This window comes from Lepus europaeus, chromosome 5, assembly GCF_033115175.1.
Source record: "Lepus europaeus isolate LE1 chromosome 5, mLepTim1.pri, whole genome shotgun sequence".
Classification (NCBI taxonomy): Eukaryota; Metazoa; Chordata; class Mammalia; order Lagomorpha; family Leporidae; genus Lepus; species Lepus europaeus.
The window spans coordinates 117369957-117388810 of record NC_084831.1 but is presented as its reverse complement, the minus strand read 5'-3'; the positions used below and the strand labels follow the sequence as shown (position 1 = coordinate 117388810).

General features: G+C 45.2%; 1 protein-coding gene across 4 annotated transcripts in view; it reads right to left on the bottom strand.

Moving 5' to 3' along the window:
* PIP5K1A (phosphatidylinositol-4-phosphate 5-kinase type 1 alpha) overlaps positions 1-18854 on the bottom strand; it is a 49195-nt gene that overhangs the window by 9987 nt on the left and 20354 nt on the right. For 2 of the 4 annotated variants that reach the window (XM_062192231.1, XM_062192234.1), the window contains exons 2-9: positions 16796-16833; positions 14853-14933; positions 9060-9190; positions 8250-8367; positions 7921-8073; positions 5405-5704; positions 2013-2218; positions 652-735 (exon numbers count right to left, since the gene is read on the bottom strand). In XM_062192231.1, the coding sequence (XP_062048215.1) occupies positions 652-735; positions 2013-2218; positions 5405-5704; positions 7921-8073; positions 8250-8367; positions 9060-9190; positions 14853-14933; positions 16796-16833 (1111 nt within the window). The remainder of the gene's footprint in view (positions 1-651; positions 736-2012; positions 2219-5404; positions 5705-7920; positions 8074-8249; positions 8368-9059; positions 9191-14852; positions 14934-16795; positions 16834-18854) is intronic. The other 2 variants (XM_062192233.1, XM_062192232.1) reach the window with 2 other exon arrangements.

Here is an 18854-nt window from a genome sequence, read left to right as displayed (position 1 = left end):
GGAGTGCTTCCAGCTTTATTCCAGTGTGGAGCATGACTCATCTCACAAGTTCTTTCACAAAGAGACAGACATATGGCACGTCCTGCAACCTAGTACTTCTGAGGACCGACTCAACTTTCCATAGTGGGTGCATATTGTTGGGAAGACAGGTATGGAATATAAAAACCAGGATGAGAGGCAAAATCAAGGAAATAAATCATGAATGAAAACCAACAAGGTGAGGACAGCACTGGCATAGCGGGTCGCCTACAGTGCTGCCATATGGGCGCAGGTTCGAGACCCGGCTGCCCCTCTTCCGATCCAGCTCTCTGCTGTGGCCTGGGAAAGCACTGGAGGATGGCCCAAGTCCTTGGGCCTCTGCATCTGTGTGGGAGACCCAGAGGAAGCTTCTGGCTCTTAGCTTTGGATCAGCACAGCTCTGACTGTTGTGGCCAACTGGGGAGTCAACCAGTGGATGGAAGACCTCTCTCTCTCTGCATCTCCTTCTTTCTCTGTGTAATTGTGACTTTCAAGTAAAATAAATAAATCTTAAAACAATAACAAGGTAAGCTGACAGACTAAAGAACTTGGCAATAAACTTATCTAAAACAAACTGTGAGTGGCTAATGGCACCTACCCTGTCTCTTAATTTGAGTTCCAAATGCTGCTCACCTGTATGACTGCAGAATATCAATGATGCCAATATACAGCAGGAGCCTTTCTCCTTTATTATTCCGGGCAGGGATGCCACCCATACTAGAGGACAAAAAAGGAAAGAGTAAGAAAATTTATTGTAAGTAGGTAGAGGCTTCTCTTAATCTTGAGTCAGGGACATGGAACTGAGACCTACTTAACTGTCTCATCCCCCAATAACTAGGAAAGAGCGAAGTCCTTCCTCCAATTCCAGGAACCCTTCTGGAATACGTATTATAACCTCGTTATCTCCTTCTCTTTGCCTGCTTCTCCTACCCCACTTCCAGCAAAGAAAATCTAAGATCATCATTACGTGGCAAATTTGGAAGTGTCCCATGATCTTGAAACTTCCCCAGTACTTTCATATCTTAATTTGTGCCCACTAAGACACTCGAGAGTCATGTCATAGGGTACCTTACTAATGGAACTACCTGAAAGTCATTTACGATGTCTAATAGGTATACCTCATGAGCTCTATGATGGTTAAGAAAGATGTCTTCTACAAAGAAGTCAAAATAGTTTGTGATAAAATCCTAATATTATTCATAGACATGTGCCTAAGTTTCCAAGTGTAATGCTTTTTTAAAATTTTCTTTTTAAAAATCCAGGTCTAATTTGGGTGGCAGGAACTTGTATCTGAGCCACCACCACTGCCTCCCAAGGTCCATTTTAGCAGAAGGATGGAATCAGGAGTCAAAATCTTGATATGAGACATAAGTGCCCTAATCAGAAGCTCAACTCTCAGGCCAAATGCCTATTCAAACTGTGTGTGTGCGCTTCTTAATTCTTTCAATCTTGGAAAGCTCACTTTCCAAGACATATTACAAGCCCCAATTAAAGATACTTTCCTTTTTATAGTTTTAAGAAAGCTCATTCTGTAGTTCTGTGAGTGTTAATGTTGTTGCTGACTTAATTGCTGAACCCAAGCTACTCCTTCGGGGCAGGTGATTAGCTAAAGGTTAAGATATTTGCTTCCTATTTTGGAATATCTGGGTTTGATTCTCAGCTCTGGTTCCTAACTCCAGCTTCTTGCCAATACAGACCTGAGAAACAATACTAATCATCCAAGTGATTGGGATCTTGTCACCCATGTGTGAGACCTGGATTGAGCTGTTGTTCTGGGGTTCAGCTCAAGCAAAGTCTGGCCCAGCTCTGGCCATTGTGGGCATTCAGGGAGTGAGCCAGCAAATGAGAGATTTCTCTCTCTGTTGGTCTCTCTCTCGCTGCCTACAAATAATAAATAATTGTTTTCTAAAGAGCTACCCCTTTCCAGGAACTAGGGTCCATCCCCAAGAAGAAATACCTATGCTCTCCTCTCTGGCGCCCCGGAGCCTACTCACTGGTCATCAGTCTCCATAGTGCCACCCCGTCGAGCCTCGCCCTGGATGGATTCCATGGCTGTGGAGTACAGAGCCTTTTGGGGTGCTGGTCTGCGAGAATCAACTGAGTATTGTGTTTCACTGCTTAAGGGCTCTCGTTGTGCGTGGTCTATATTGTGGATTGACATCAAGAGGCTGTAGTCCATTATCTTGAAGCTCTGGAGAACCTAATGGAATGGAAAAATATGATCTGAACCTTGGGAGGTTTGAAAATTTTTTCCCGGATATCAGAACATTAATGAATCCTGATAGTGAAACTTCAGGGCTAACCAGAGGTTAACTCTGCTCTTCCTCCTCCTTGGAGAAGAGTATATTACCCTCCCCTGGTTAGTAAGTATTCACACATCCTTAGTTCTCTCATTTAAAAAAATACAAATTACTTTTTCCAAGCCCCAATGCCTAGCCCAGAAGATCCTCTGTTCTTTCCTTGTATCTATTCATGAAAAGAATTGTAATTCTCAAGGAAACAAGGAATAGGTAACTGCACTGTCAAGAATCCATAATGAAGGTCTGGTAAATACACAGTGTGAGAGTAGATCTGTTGCAGCTCCTTATAAGATCAGCTTCCATTCAATAGCTAAATCCCCACCATGTGTTATCATGTCTGCTTAAAGGGATAAAAAGACACTCAGTATTTCTGTCCTCAAGGATATGGTAACTTTAGCAATAGTCTAATTCTCAAATGTATAACAGAAGTGTTTCAGTGATAGAAGAAAGAGTATAGAGGTCATCAAGAAATCATTAAGAAGTCATATGTAGGGGCCAGTGCTGTGGCGTGGTGGGTTAAAGCCCCAGCCTGCAGTGCCGGCATCCCATATGGGTGCCAGTTCGAGCCCCAGCTGCTCCTCTTCTGATCCAACTCTCTGCTATAGTCTGGGAAAGCAGTGGAAGATGGCCCAAGTCCTTGGGCCCCTGCACCCACGTGGGAGACCTGGAAGAAGCTCCTGGCTCCTGGCTTTGGATCAGCTCAGCTCTGGCCATTGCAGTCATTTAGGGAGTGAAACAGTGGAATGGAAGATCTCTCTCTCTCTCTCTCTCTCTCTCTCTGGCTCTACCTCTCTCTATAACTCTGCCTTTTAAATAAATAAAATAATTCTTAAAAAAAAAAAAAAAGAAGTGGTATGTAAACAAGTTTATGAAGGGTCAAAGTACATAAAGGAAGGAAAGAATAATGTCAGGGTCTGGAGTATGAAACGGCTTGTTTCACACAGGGAAGTATAATTCAGTATTACTGCAACATAAAATGCAAAGGGTAAGTGCAACAGATTAGAGGTAAGGAGGCAAAGCAATGCAGGCAAAATGTGTCATCAGAAGGAGCCCAGACTGCCTTCTATTATCTTCAATCCCTTTTTGCACCCTAGAACGGTATTGGAAAGGGTATATGCCTATCAGCTCCAACAGTTCACCATGACTACAGCTCAACCAAGAATGTCTCAGTAGGTGGTGGCATAGGGATGAAAAGAGCTTAGGATTGATTCTTGTGTACAGTTTCAAAAATCTGTAGGCCTCATTAGTTGAATAAGCCTCTTGCCCTGGCAATCCCAGGAGATGCACCAAAACAGGCTTTACCCTGGAAGCAAGCACAGAATGAGTAAATGAGGGCAAGGATGGACAGTATTATGGACTGGGTAGAGGAAGACAATCCTGCAAAAGCAATTTGAAGAAAAACAAACAGATTAGAAAAATCAATAGGGAAATATGTCAACAAAAGAAACCCAAAGACATGTTAAGAAAGCAGTCAGCTGCCAAATGTCAAACATCGCTGAAAATGTAAAGAAGGCCTGAGAAGTACTGTATTTAGCATCTGGGTGGTCTCAAAGAGGTGAGAGCACAAGGCAGTAGGACATAGTGGCTGAGGCAGGAATACAGAAAGGAAAAGCAGAACTGGAAGCATCATTAGTCAAAAGGCACTGAAAAAAATCCTCCTAAATGTAAGACAGAAGAGAGATTGCTGCAAATAGAAAACGCGGCAGTAGGAGCTGAAGGCACAGAAGGGACAGGACGTAAGAGAAGTAGGTCCTGAAGACGGGGAGGAACTGAATCTAGGGCATAAGACAGACTGGCTGGATACAAGCCACCAAGCTGGAAGAAAGAAGATAATACATTTAAAAAAAAGATTTATTTGAAAAAGTTACAGAGAGACAGACAGACAGACAGAAAGATCTTCCATCTGCTGGTTCACTATCCAGATGGCCACAAAGGCTGGAGATGAGCCGATCTGAAGCCAGGAGCTTCTTCTGGGTCTCCCACGTAGTCGCAGGGGTCTAAGGATCTGGGCCATCTTCCACTCATACTGGTGCCCATATGGGATGCCTGCAGGAGGTGGCTTTACCCCATACAGCACCGGCCCCCTCCAGCTTCCTCTTAATGTGCAACCTGAGAGTAACAGGTGATAGCTCAAATAATTGGGTAGCTGCCACCCCTATGGAAGATCTGCACTGAACTCTTGGTTCCTGGCTTAGGCCTGGCCCATCCTTGACTGTTCAAGCATTTGGGGGAGTCAACCCAGCAGATGGAAGATCTCTGTCTCTCTGCCTTCCAAATAAATAAAGAACAGATGAAACAAAAATATTAAAAGAAAATGGTTTTAAGAGTGTCAACCATAGGTCGGCACTGTGGTGCAGCAGGTACAGCTGCTGCTTGCAGTGCTGGCATCCCATATGCACCCCAGTTTGAATCTCAGCTGCATCACTTCCAATCCAGCTCTCTGCTATGGCCTGGGAAAGCAGTGAAAGATGTCCCAAGTCCTTAGGCCCCTGCCCTCGGATCAGCCCAGCTCTGGCTGTTGCAGCCATTTGGAGAGTGAACCAATGGATGGAAGATCTCTGTCTCTCTCTGCCTCTAACTCTGCCTTTCAAATAAACAATCTTTCAGAAAAACAAAACAAAACAAAACAAAAAACCCTCAACCATCTGAAATTCCTATTGAGAGGAAAAGGAAATGGATGCGGGGCAACATTGCAAGGCCAGGTGGAACTGGATAACATGCACCTGTAGATACGCCAGTGATTGTTTTCAGCAGCACTCAGCCTCTATGGGATAAATCTGGATTTGGCAGGCAGGACCAAGATCTGAGGAATGAGGCGGTGGATGTGAAAGTGAGCAGAATGCTTGATGACAAGGCCCAGGATGGTTAGAGAAGGAAATCAAGCCCAGTGGGGGGATGAAAAACAGGGAGAAAGTGAAAATGCAAAGTTATGGCAAAGAGCCAATGTAAAAGTTATTTTAAATGAAGTTTAAGGCATATGGAGCTAAGGAACAGAGTCTAATCTCCCACAGAATTAATGCCCAAGAACCAAGTTATTTTAGTGGTTGAGATTTTTGGTGTCTGAGAGGGAAATATGACAAACTTACCAAACAGTCACGCTGCAGGGTCTTACACAGAGCATTGTACATGTCAGCATCCAAAAAAAGACCATCAGGGATGTCTTGCAAGAAGTCCAGATCTTTAAATGTGGGGAGAGGCTTCTCTCGCTCTTTTTGGGAAGCCCGTCGTTTGTAGGTTGAGCCCTTGAGGTCATATTTGATATGCATCTTGACTGATCGTGGTAAAAGATTGTTCATCACCACAATTCGAATATTCTTGCCACCTGCCTGCACACAGTACAGTCCATAGAATTTAGGCAGCAAAGTGCGAGGATTCTGGTTGAGGTTCTAAGAGCACAAAAGTAAAAACAAGAAGTATTTCAAGTTAGTTAATTTTCAGTGAAACTCAAAGGAAAAAGTTGCATTCCACCCTTCATTTGTCTTCTTTGGCACAATCTATCCACTCATACAACCACATAACATTTGTTTAACATTTTCCAATCCGTCTATCTCACTGACAAGATCACCGTCAAGCTAGACCACAGATCCTCTAACATAATCAAGAGTCAGGATACCAAACATGGAATGGATACACATTCCTTCAGAGAGCTTTAAGAGAAGACTACATTGGAAAAAGTCCTAACCCTTAATTCTGAGCATAATATATTTTTGGCGGTACTACAGGAGGCAAAAAGAGTTCCTAAATTCCTCGGAACTTCCACGAGTAATCTGTCAGAGTGAAATGAATAGAGTACTACTATCAAGGAAAGTAACCTACCTCATTCTCCAGATTAGGATCTGGACTAAGAACAGGAAAAAAAAATCCTGATTCTTGCCTTGGCAGTCTAAGCCAAGAATTAAAAGCAAGATACTGCTTTTACAATGCTGCATTTTAGCAGATTAAGCCACCACCACAATTCAGGCACCCGACATGGGAGTGCTGGTTTGAGTCCCAGCCGTTCCACTTATGATCCAGCTCCCTGCTAATGTACCTGGAACACAGCTGATGATGGCCCAAGGACTTGGGCCCCTGACATCCATGTGGAAGACCAGGATGGAGTGCCTAGCTCCTGGTGTTAGCCTAGCCCACTCCCAGCAGTTGTAACTATTTGGGGAGTAAACCAGCAGACAAACGATCTTTTTCTCTGTCTCTCCCTCTATATCACTATGCCTTTCAAATAAATAAATTTATGTATAAACTTTTAAAAAGTAGGATACTGTTCACAATAGCGAAAATATGGAATCAACCAAATTGTGTCCAATATCATCAGATGAATGGATAAAGAAAATGTGGCATATATGTACAATGGAATATTATTTGGCTATAAAAAAAATAAAATTTTGTCATCTGCAGCAAAATGGAACTGGAGGATACCATATTGAGTGAAATAAGCCAGACACAAAAAGACAAATACCACATATTCTCCCTTATATGTGGAACCTAAAACAAAACAAAAACTCAATCTGAATACAGAATGTTGATTACTAGGAATTGGTGCTGTGGCATAGTGGGTGAGGCCGCTGCCTGCAGTGCCTGCATCCAATGTGGCTGCCGGTTCCGATTCAGCTCTCTGCTGTGGCCTGGGAAAGCAGTAGAAGATGGCCTAAGTCCTTGGGCCCCTACACCCGCATGGGAGACCTGGAAGAAGCTCTTTTCTCCTGGCTTTGGAATGGCGCAGCTCCAGCTGTTGCGGCCATTTGGGGAGTGAACCAGCAGATGGAAGACCTTTCTCTGTCTCTCCCTCTCTCTGTCTATAACTCTACCTCTCAAATAAATAAGTCTTTTAAAAAATTAAAATAAATAAAAGCACAGACATGGGGGAAGGAGGACTATTTGGCATGGCAGTTATGAGGCCTGAATTCCATCATCACAGTGCTTGGGTTCAAGCCCAAGGCTCCAGCTCCCAATTCCAGCTTCCTCAAGTGCAAACCCTGGGAGGCAACAGGTATGGCTAAAGCGCTGGGTTCTTTCCACTGATGTGGGGCCCAGACCTAGCTTCCCAGTTCCTGGATTCAACCTGGCCCTGCCCTGGCTGTTGCAGGGATTTGGGAAGTAAACCAGCAGGAGAGAGCTCTGTCTTTCAAATAAACAGGGACAGACATGGTAAAGTGGGTTAAAAGCTGCCACTTGAGATGCCTGCATGCCATATCAGAGTGTTGGTCTGAATCCTGCTACTCTGAACTTCCAATCCGGATTCCTGCTAACATGCCTGGAAGGCAGCAAATGATGGCCCAACTATTTGGGTTCCTGCCATCCACATGGGAGACTTCATAATGGAGTCCTGGCTCCTGGCTGCAGCCTGGTCCATCCCTGCCTGTTGTAGGTATTTGGGGAATGAATCAGTGGATGGAAGATCTCTAACTATCTCTCCTTCTCTCTCCATATCACTCTGCCTTTCAAATAAATAAATAAATCTTAAAACATTTCTTTTAACCATAGAGGGTTTGTAAAAGAACAACCACATTCTCAAGACAGAAATACTGTTTTACTCAACTGAAGATAGCCTCCCTGGCCTTGTCCAGGAATAGGGAATACATACAGCTGGTGCTCCTACAACCCTTACCATGTAGTATCCTGGAAGCAGCTTCTGTAAAAACTCTGCCTCTTTATGCTGGACCGTCTTGATGATAAACTCGTCATCGCTTGACACATAAAAAAGGGAACCACTTGCTCCAGAGTTGCAGAGTTCGATCAGTGGCTCACTGCAGAGGGAGTACTGAGGCCAAGAGAAGGGAGTAAAGACATTTAGATATTCCAGGGCCTGCCCACCACAGAAATCAAATACAGATGCAATTTTAAGAAAGCAACAGCAAGACAGTAGAGAAAGGAGTCTTCCTTTGGGAATATCCTTACCATAATGGAGTAACAGGGTCCTGAAACCCAGAGGCTTACCAAGTAATCATCAGGCCGGATGCCAAATAGCTCTCGGAAGTAGCGGAAGGCAACAGGTGCATAGGTCTTAAAACGAAAGTCATTGTAGTGATGAGCAGGAGTCAGGTTGCTCCCTTCACTGTGGAGTTAAATAGAAGAAATCTTAACTTTCCAATTCTTGTCATCCAGGGAGTCCCCCCTGGTAGACACAAACACCCAACTCCGTGGCAAGGGAGACAAATGCAATCCTTCTCAGAGAATTAGAGGGATTAGATGAATCACTTCCTCAGTAGGATAAAGGCACAATGTAAGGAGGCAGACACGGGCATAGGGAATCACAATGCCTCCTATTCAATCCATTAAGCTATGCTTTAAGGGGTAACTCCATGGACCAGAGGCTCATGGAGGCATTAAGAGGAAGCATCTGCTCACCAAATTCTCCAGTCCCACAACATCCTGATTATCATCAGGGTGAGGACTAGACACATACCTTAATTAGTCAGCCCTGAACTTTTAAAACTACCCTGGGTTGACTTGAAAAAGCAGGGTAACTACAGTTCAGAATGCCCACGTCACACTGGAGTGCCACGGTTTGACTCCAGCTTCCTGATTATGCAGACCCTGGGAGGCAGCAGTAATGGCTTGAGTAACTGAGCATCTGCCACCCATGTGGGAAACCTATGTAGAGTTCCCATCTCCCTACTCTGGTCTTTCTGGTTATGGGCACTTGGAGACTGAACCAGTAGATTAGAGTTCTTTGTCTCTCAAACAAACAAACAAAAAAAGTCACATTTCCAAGCCATTTGCCCGAACATTAATTAACCTCTATACCTGGGGAAGAAGATACTCTCCACCACATAGAAGTCTTGCATGAGGACGTCTCGTTCTGGTTTGGTACTCAGGCTCCCCACAGTGTGAGTAATGCCTAACTGGATGGCACCTTTCAAAGCTGATGAGGTTGTCTAAGGAAAAAAAATTAAAGTTTCTTGTATTAAGTCCGACCATAGCAATAAAAGGGGAGGAAAAGCCAGAAGGAACACTTGAAAGCAAACACTCTTCAACTACTTCAAAGTCAACTGGGGCAATCTAGTTTCCCCATTCTCATGCTGCACATTGTAATTAGCATGACAAATATTGGAAGGGCAGTAAGGATACAGAGTAGCAAAGATGGGACCCTCCAAGACACATTCAGCTGGCAAGGTGTTCCCTACCATCAGCCTGCTTAAACAAGTTTCCTATCTGTATTTGGAAGAAACACTGTACTGAGAAAAGCATCTTAGTCTTACTCTTAAGGTTCCTGCCCCCATTATCTAGGGCCCTCCCAACATTTTATTAATATGACTACTGGCTGCAGAAGATTCCCTCCAAGGAAGAGCCTGACAAGGACAAGAGTGGCAATGAAGAGTTTCTAATCAAAGCAAAACATCAAAGAGTCAATTTTTTTCTGAGAAATAATTAGATTTAGAATTATCATAGTACAGATGAAACACAATTACAAGAGCCCGTACCGTACACTCTAGGAATTCAATCCAGTGGGAATATACCACATCATCTAGATCTGCGCTGCTCCATACAGCAGCCATCCGCCACACACGGCTGTTTAAATGTACCCTCCAGTCTTCCTAGTCACAGTTCATATGTGGCTAGGGGTTACCAATTGGATGGCATAGATACAGAGTAACTTCATACTGTATTAAGTTCTACGCTTGATCTAGGTCAAAGGGCCAAGTGTATTAAGTTCTATTAGACAGTTTTGTCCTAATTTTTTTCCCTTACTCCCAACCCCAACAGACATTACTTATCTTTCTACTTAGTCCTCACAGACTTTAAAATTATAACGAGTCTTTGAAGTGTTTGCCTCCCTAATCAGACTAGAAAAACTGACCTATTTATCTCAAAGTTCATCACAATAAAAGAGTTTTATAAGGGCCAGGACGTGGCCTAGCAGGTAAAGCCACCACCTGAGATGATAGTAGCCCACAAATGGGCACCAGTTCATGTCCTGTTTTGTTTATTTATTTATTTATTTATTTTTTATTTTTGACAGGCAAAGTGGACAGTGAGAGAGAGAGAGACAGAAAGGTCTTCCTTTGCCGTTGGTTCACCCTCCAATGGCTGCTGCGGCCGGCGCACTGCGCTGATCCGATGGCAGGAGCCAGGTGCTTCTCCTGGTCTCCCACGGGGTGCAGGGTCCAAGCACTTGGGCCATCCTCCACTGCACTCCCGGGCCACAGCAGAGAGCTGGCCTGGAAGAGGGGCAACCGGGACAGAATCTGGCACCCCGACCGGGACTAGAACCCAGTGTGCCAGCGCCACAAGGTGGAGGATTAGACTGTTATGCCACGGCGCCGGCTTGTTTGTTTTTTTAAAAAAGGCAGAGTTATAGAAAGAAATAGAGAGGGAGAGAGATCTTCTATCTGTTGGTTCACTCCTCAAATGGCAACAGCTGGAGATGGGCCACACTGAAGCCAAGAGCCTAGTCTGGGTCTCCCACGTGGGTGCAGGGCCCCAAGCACTTGGGCCATCTTCCATTGCTTTCCCAGGTGTTAGTGGGAACTGGATCAGAAGTGGAGCAGCCAGGACTCAAACCAGTGCCTATATGGGATTCTGGTGCCACAGCAGCTTTACCCACTACACCACAATGCTGGCCCCTGCTCCACTTTTTTTTTTTTTTTTTTTTTTTTAAGATTTATTTATCTGAAAGGCAGAGTTACAGAAAGGCAGAAGTCTTCCATTTTCTGATTCACTCCCCAAATGGCCATGACAGCCACAGCTGGGCCAATCTGAAGCCAGGAGCCAGGAGCCAGGAGCTTCTTCCAAGTCTTCCCTCAGTGGCAGGGGCCCAAGGATTTGGGCCACCTTCTATTGCTTTCCCAGGCCATAGCAGAGAGCTGGATTGGAAGTGGAGTAGCCAAGACTCATACCAGTGCCCATAATGGATAGTGGAACTATATAGGTGGCATCTTTACCCATTAAGCTACAGCACCCTGCTCTGCTTTTCATGGAAGATTCTCTCTCTCCCTGTCCTCTGTAAATGTGACTTCCAAGTAGATAAATAAATCTTAAAAACAAACAAAAAACAACTCTGTAAATGTCTGTTGAGCAGACATGGACCTCAGAACCCATTCCAGAAACAGGGCCCTGATTCAGGAGATGCATCAATCTCTGCTACTTGGGACAAGCAATGAAAGCAGAACAGATGCAAAATGTATGTGGGCTAGGAACAAGACTCCAGGAAACTGTCACATCCCATATCAGACTACGTACAGATTCTAAAAGGGCGGTTGAACTTTCCCTGTCCCTCAGGAAGCTTAAACATCTCCAAACTGAAGAACTGGGATCACCCCAAGATCCAGGATGCTTCTCTTGGCTTTCCTTTTTTTTTTTTTTTTTTCCTTGTGACAGGCAGAGTGGACAGTGAGAGAGAGAGACAGAGAGAAAGGTCTTCCCATTTGCCATTGGTTCACCCTCCAATGGCCGCCGCGGCCGGCGCGCTGCGCCCAGCGCACCGCGCTAATCCAATGGCAGGAGCCAGGTGCCTATCCTGGTCTCCCATGGGGTGCAGGGCCTAAGCACTTGGGCCATCCTCCACTGCACTCCTGGGCCACAGCAGAGAGCTGGCCTGGAAGAGGGGCAACCAGGACAGAATCCAACGCCCCGACCGGGACTAGAACCCGGTGTGCCGGCGCTGCAAGGCAGAGGATTAGCCTAGTGAGCCGCGGCACCAACCTTCTCTTGGCTTTCTTTTACCATTCTCTCTTCTTAGCAACTGCTACTGTCTTTCCAGTTCACTTGATATCTAGAGCTCAAAAAAACCATGTGTTCTAGAAACTATTCATTAGTTAAAACTACAATCTTTGGGGGAAAAAAAGGAGAAAAGAACAGGAGAGAAAAGGGAAAAAAATCTGACTTGCTGCCTATGTCTGCTGCTCACCTCTGTGTCACTTCATAAATATTCTACAATCTGGATGGAGGAAAAATACCTCTGGCTGCTCTGCTTTCTGATCTGGCTCCTTCCTAATGCAGCTGGGAAGGCAGCAGAAGATGGTCCATGTACTTGGGCCCCTGCTACTCACACAGGAAACCTGGAGGGAGTTCCTGGCTCAGCCCTGGCTGTTGCAGCCATCTGGGGAGTGAACAAGCAGATGTAAGATCTCCTTCTTTGACTTTCCCTCCACTCTGCCCTTCAAATAAATAAAATAAAGGTTAAAAAAGAGAGAGAGACAGAGACAGAGAGACAGACAGACATGGTTCTCTGTGGCAAAATTCTTCTGTGGCAGGGTTCCTCAAGACCCAGTTACATGTTTATATCAAACAATGAAATTCCATTTCTTCAGCTCAGTGAAACAGCAATAAATTCCACATTTGTTCATTAACAGCATTCTTATTTAGCCAGCTGGCTGGGCTCCCTTGTGACTCCAGCATCCAATATTGGTAATAGTTTGAATGCCAGCTGCCAGCTTCTCCATCCAGCTCCCTGCTAATGCATCTGGGGGAACAGTGGAAGATGCCCCAAGTGTTTTGGCCCTGCCACCCACATGGGAGACCCGGATGGAGTTCTAGGTTCTTGGCTTTGGCATGGCCCAGTCTTGGCTGTTGTGGCCATTTGGGGATTTGGGGAGGGAACCAGTAGATGGAAGACCTATCCCTCTCTAACTCTGCCTTTCAAATAAATAAATAAATCTTCCAAAAAATTAAGAGCATTCTTATTTAAAAAACATTTATATGGTCGGCGCCGCGGTTCACTAGGCTAATCCTCCACCTTGCGGCGCCGGCACACCGGGTTCTAGTCCCGGTCGGGGCACTGGAGTCTAACCTGATTGCCCCTCTTCCAGGCCAGCTCTCTGCTGTGGCCAGGGAGTGCAGTGGAGGATGGCCCAAGTCCTTGGGCCCTGCACCCCATGGGAGACCAGGAGAAGCACCTAGCTCCTGCCATCGGATCAGCGTGGTACGCCGGCCGCAACGCGTCTACCGCGGCGGCCATTGGAGGGTGAACCAACGGCAAAGGAAGACCTTTCTCTCTGTCTCTGTCTCTCTCTCTCTGTCCACTCTACCTGTCAAAAAACAAAACAACAACAACAAAAAAAAACACATTTATATGACAGGAGATAATTGACCGTTGTAAAATAAATTTTTAAAAAATATTTATTTATGTAAAAGTAGTCAGAGTTATGGGAGGGGGAGGGGAGAAAGAGAGAGAGAAAATCTTCCACCTGCTGGTTCACTCCCCAAATAGCCACAACAGCCAGGGCTAGGCCAGGCCGAAGCCAGGAGCCAGGAGCTTCAGCCAGGTCTCCCATGTGGGTGCAGGGCTTGCAGACTTGGGTCATCCTTTGTTGCTTTCTCAGGCACAATAGAAGGGAGCTGGAGGGACCGGCACTGTGGCATAGCAGTGCCAGCATCCCATATGGGTGCTAATTCTAATCCTAGCTTCTCCACTTCCAATCCAGCTCTCTGCTTTGGCCTGGGAAAGCAGTAGAAGATGGCCTAAGCCTTTGGGCCCCTGCCATCTGTGTGGGAAATCCAGAAGAAGCTCCTGGCTCCTAGCTTAGGATGGGCCCAGCTCTGGCCGTTGCAGCTATTTAGGGAGTGAACGAGAGGATTGAAGAGTTCTCTCTCTCTCTCTGCCTCTGTTCCTCTGTAACTCTACCTTTCAAGAAAATATATTTAAAAAAAAAAAAAAAAAAAAGGAGCTGGATAGGAAGTGGAGCAGCTGGGACTTGAAACAGCACCCATATGGGATGCTGATGCTGCAGGCAGTGGCTTTGCTAATAGCACTGGCCCTATAAAGTGCTTATTATTATTTTTTTTTTTTACAGGCAGAGCGGACAGTGAGAGAGACAGAGAGAAAGGTCTTCCTTTGCCGTTGGTTCACCCTCCAATGGCTGCTGCAGGTGGTACGCTGCAGGCAGCGCACCGCGCTGATCTGAAGGCAGGAGCCAGGTGCTTCTCCTGGTCTCCCATGCAGGTGCAGGGCCCAAGGACTTGGGCCATCCTCCACTGCCTTCCCAGGCCACAGCGGAGAGCTGGCCTGGAAGAGGAGCAAGCAGGACAGAATCCAGCGCCCTGACTGGGACTAGAACCCAGTGTGCCAGCACCGCAGGCAGAGGATTAGCCTAGTGAGCCGGGGCACAGGCCTCCTTTTTTTGTTTTTAAAGATTTATTTATTTATTTCAAAGAGAGTTACAGAGAGGCAGAGAAAAGAGAGAGAGAAGTCTTCAATTCGCTGCTTCACTTCCCAAATGGCCATGGCGGCCATAGCTGGGCCAATCTGAAGCCAGGAGCCAGGAGCTACTTCTGGGTCTCCTTCATGGGCACAGGGGCCCAAGGCCTTGGGCCATCTTCTACTACTCTCCCAGGCCATGCAGAGAGCTGGATTGGAAGCAGAGCAGTCAGGACTCAAACTGAAGCCCATATGGGATGCCGGCACTGCAGGCGGTAGCATTACCCACTGTGCCACAGCGCCAGCCCCAAAATGAATTCTCAAGTCCAAGTTGCATGATGGCTAATTGCACAAAGGCCTATGTCATCAAGAAATGAGACAGCTGCAGAGAGTAACATCAAGAGCACGGTTGCCCCTGCTGAATTCCTGGAATAAATTGAGAGGGTTCAACTCATACACACCTTTTTATATGTGGTCTCTCCTGAGGAATCAACACTTCGGTGGCCTATTTTCTTGATGGTCATGCCAGATGCATAAGGCACCTACAAGTAAAAAGTCAAGGTTACTAGGTATAGGATTTTCATGTAATACCAAGCATTTATTATGATGGTATGTAAAACCAAAACATTCAATACAGTCTTTCTAGATTAAAAACATTTAAAAAGGAGCTGGTACAGAGATACAGTGGCTTAAGCCACCACCTGCAACACTGGCATTGCATGAGCGCTCTGCTTCAAATCCCAGCTGTTCTACTTCCAATCTATCTCCCTGCTAATGTTATCTGGAAGGCAACAGAAGACGGCCCAAGTAGCTGGGCCCCTGCCACCCATGTGGGAGGCCTGGATAAGTTCCTTGCTCCTGGCTTCAGTCTGGCCATTATGGCCATTTGAGAAGTGATGGTAGATAGGAGTATCTCCTTCCTTCCCTCTCCCTCTCTCTATAACTCTGCCTTTCAAATAAATAAATCTTAAAAAAAAAATTATAAAATCCTCAGAAAATTCATCCCATGTAAACACATATAGTCTACTCCTTCAATCAATTAATTGGCTATAAGATCTCCAAAGAAAATTAGAAGGACATATATTTCTCCTTTAGGCTCCCAAAAGATAACATAGGAAATAAAAATGAGTATCAATGAAGAAAAGTAAAAATGGGACGCAGGGAATTCCATAGCCTCAGAAAGAGGTTCACAAAAAGCAGGCCAGGCTAAAAGTTAAGTTTCAAAGACCCCTTCTTTTTTTACTTGCTTCCTTTCAGAAATTACTGCTCCTCTAATTCTCAACCCAACCTCAATGCTTTTGCTTAAACTGAATTCACATATGAAACATATGAAAATGTTATTCATATTTTACATATAAAGAAAATGAGGATTAGAGGTCTAACTTGCTCAGTGTCATATAATTAGTGAAATAAAGGTGGGATTCAAATCTAGGCAATCTGACATTAAAGCTCATTGTTTCGCTGTCTCTGCTAATTTTCCAAATTTCTCTTTTTCTAAGCAAATTATCTTCAGTTTGCTTAACTGTCTTCCCATAGAGTATTTCTCAACCCTCCTCTCACTTCTTGCATCTCTCCTGCATTTTGTGTCAAGGGCTTCAGAATGATGACCCTCCTGGCATACAAAGGCAGAACTTGAATATCAAGTTTAAAGATTGTGACATCCTGTTTCCACTAGTTATTTTGCCTAGCTTCTTCATTTAATGATAGTTATCATCATGAAGATGGTGGTGCCATCTTGACTCTTGGGAATAACCTTATAGATTCTGCTCTACTGGTCTTACTATGTCCTTATTTCAGGGTCTGTTTTGTGGGTGGAAAACAGACATAATGTGTTCTCAGGAATCTGTTAAAAGGCACCATCTCAGAGAAGTCATCTTACTATCTCAGCCTTTCAATTCTTGGGCTATAGAATTATTTGATTTGCCAGTGGCTAGATCATGCTAAATTTTTTAAAAAATAAAGTAAGTTCTCAGGGCTGGATTGTGGTATAAGGAGTTAAGCCACTGACTGTAATGCCAGTATCCCATATGGGACAGCTTAAGACTCAGCTGCTCCATATGGAGCTAATGCATATGGAAAAGCAGCAAAAGATGGCCCAGCATTGGATGCTGCAGCCATCTGGGGAGTGAACCAGATGATGGAAGACCTCTCTGTCTTTTCTCTCTCTCTCTGTAACTCTGCCTTTCAAATAAATAAATAAAAATAATAAATTCTCAACAAATATGAGATACTAATTAAAAGAAACCATAGCAAAACTAGAGCTTGATGATTCCTTGGCTATCAACAAGGTAAAACACTGTTTAGCTTTCCAAGACCTAAGTAGGCAGATAACCAAGACATTATAAACAAATGTTCTATCACAGAACTAAACTTTCAGTAACTACTATATTAATATGAAACTCACCTCAGATGCCATAGGTTTCTTAATTCCAGTTGCTGCTGTTAAAGGCAAACAAACAAACAAAAAAAAAAACACAAAATAAAACTGTAAGTAAATATACACTCACACACTTTGTACCAAACACACTAGAAGAATCAAACTTGAGTCAAACTAAACATAACCATGAGCTCCTGCCTCTTGCTCAGTAATATCAGACCCTTCTAAATACGATTTTGTATGTCTCTTCCTCCTCCTCCTTTACAGTCACAGAGACCTTATGTATACGCCATTCTTTCTCTAGCCCCCTTTTTCCACCAAGTGCTCCTATCTTCTCTGAGAAACATAACTTTTTTAAAAAAATATTTTATTTATTTATTTATTTATTTATTAATTTGAGAGGTAGAATTACAATGGCCGGAGCTGTGCTGATCCGAAGCCAGGAGCCAGGAGCTTCTTCCCAGTATTCCCACATGGGTGCAGGGGCCCAAGCACCTGAGCTATCTTCTACTGCTTTCCCAGGCCATAGCAGAGAGCTGGATTGGAAGAGGAGCAGCCGGGACACGAACCAGATACCCATATGGGATGCCAGTACAGCAGGCGAAGGATTAACCTACTGTGCCACAGCACTGGCCCCAAAACATAACTTCTAGGCCGGCGCCGTGGCTCAACAGGCTAATCCTCCGCCTTGCGGCGCCGGCACACCGGGTTCTAGTCCCGGTCGGGGCACCGATCCTGTCCCGGTTGCCCCTCTTCCAGGCCAGCTCTCTGCTGTGGCCAGGGAGTGCAGTGGAGGATGGCCCAAGTCCTTGGGCCCTGCACCCCATGGGAGACCAGGAGAAGCACCTGGCTCCTGCCATCGGAACAGCGCGGTGCGCCGGCCGCAGCGCGCTACCGCGGCGGCCATTAGAGGGTGAACCAACGGCAAAGGAAGACCTTTCTCTCTGTCTCTCTCTCTCTCTCACTGTCCACTCTGCCTGTCAAAAAAAAAAAAAAAAAAAAAAAAAAAAAAAACCATAACTTCTTAATATGTTTACCCATCTGAGTAAAGGGGCTCACTGATCATTACCATGATTAAAAGAGAAAGGGCAGGGCCACCACTGTGGCATAGCGCGGAAAGCCTCCACCTTCTCAAATAAATAAACCTTTAAAAAAATCAAATATATCAAATATTTGTTCAGTGCAATTATATAATTTAGTTTTGCTTAAATTTCACAAGTATTATTTATGACTTTTTATTTACTTATGTAAAACTTCAAGAACATGTGTATTTAAAAAGTGACCACATCTAGGGCTGGCACTGTGGCGTAGCAGGTAAACCCACCGCCTGAGATGCCAGCAACCCACATGGGCACCGGTTCATGTCCTAGCTGCTCCACTGCTGATCTAGCTCCCTGCTCATGTGTCTGAGAAAGTGGAAGATGGTCCAACTCCTTGGGCCCTTGCCCATGTGGGAGACCAGATAAAGCTCCTGGCTCTTCACTTTGGCTCAGCTCTAGTCATTGTGGACATATGGGGAGTGAACCAGTAGATGGAAGATCTCTTTCTCTGTCTCTCCCTCTGTCTGTAACTTTACCTCTCAAAATAAATAAGCAAAATATTTTTAAAAATTAAAAAGAGGGGCCGGTGCTGTGGCTCACTAGGCTAATCCTCCACCTTACGGCGCCAGCACACCGGGTTCTAGTCCCGGACGGGGCGCCACATTCTGTCCCGGTTGCCCCTCTTCCAGGCCAGCTCTCTGCTGTGGCCAGGGAGTGCAGTGGAGGATGGCCCAGGTCCTTGGGCCCTGCACTCCATGGGAGACCAGGAGAAGCACCTGGCTCCTGCCATCGGATCAGCATGGTGCGCCGGCCGCAGTGCGCTGGCCGCGGCGGCCATTGGAGGGTGAACCAACGGCAAAGGAAGACCTTTCTCTCTGTCTCTCTCTCTCTCACTGTCCACTCTACCTGTCAAAAAAAAAAAAAAAAAATTAAAAAGAGGAATCCAGGGACTTGGGTCTTTGCCACCTACATAGGAGACCTGGGATGGAGTTCTATGCTTCTAGTGGCTTTGGCCTGGCCACTGCAGCCGTTTGGGGAGTGAACCA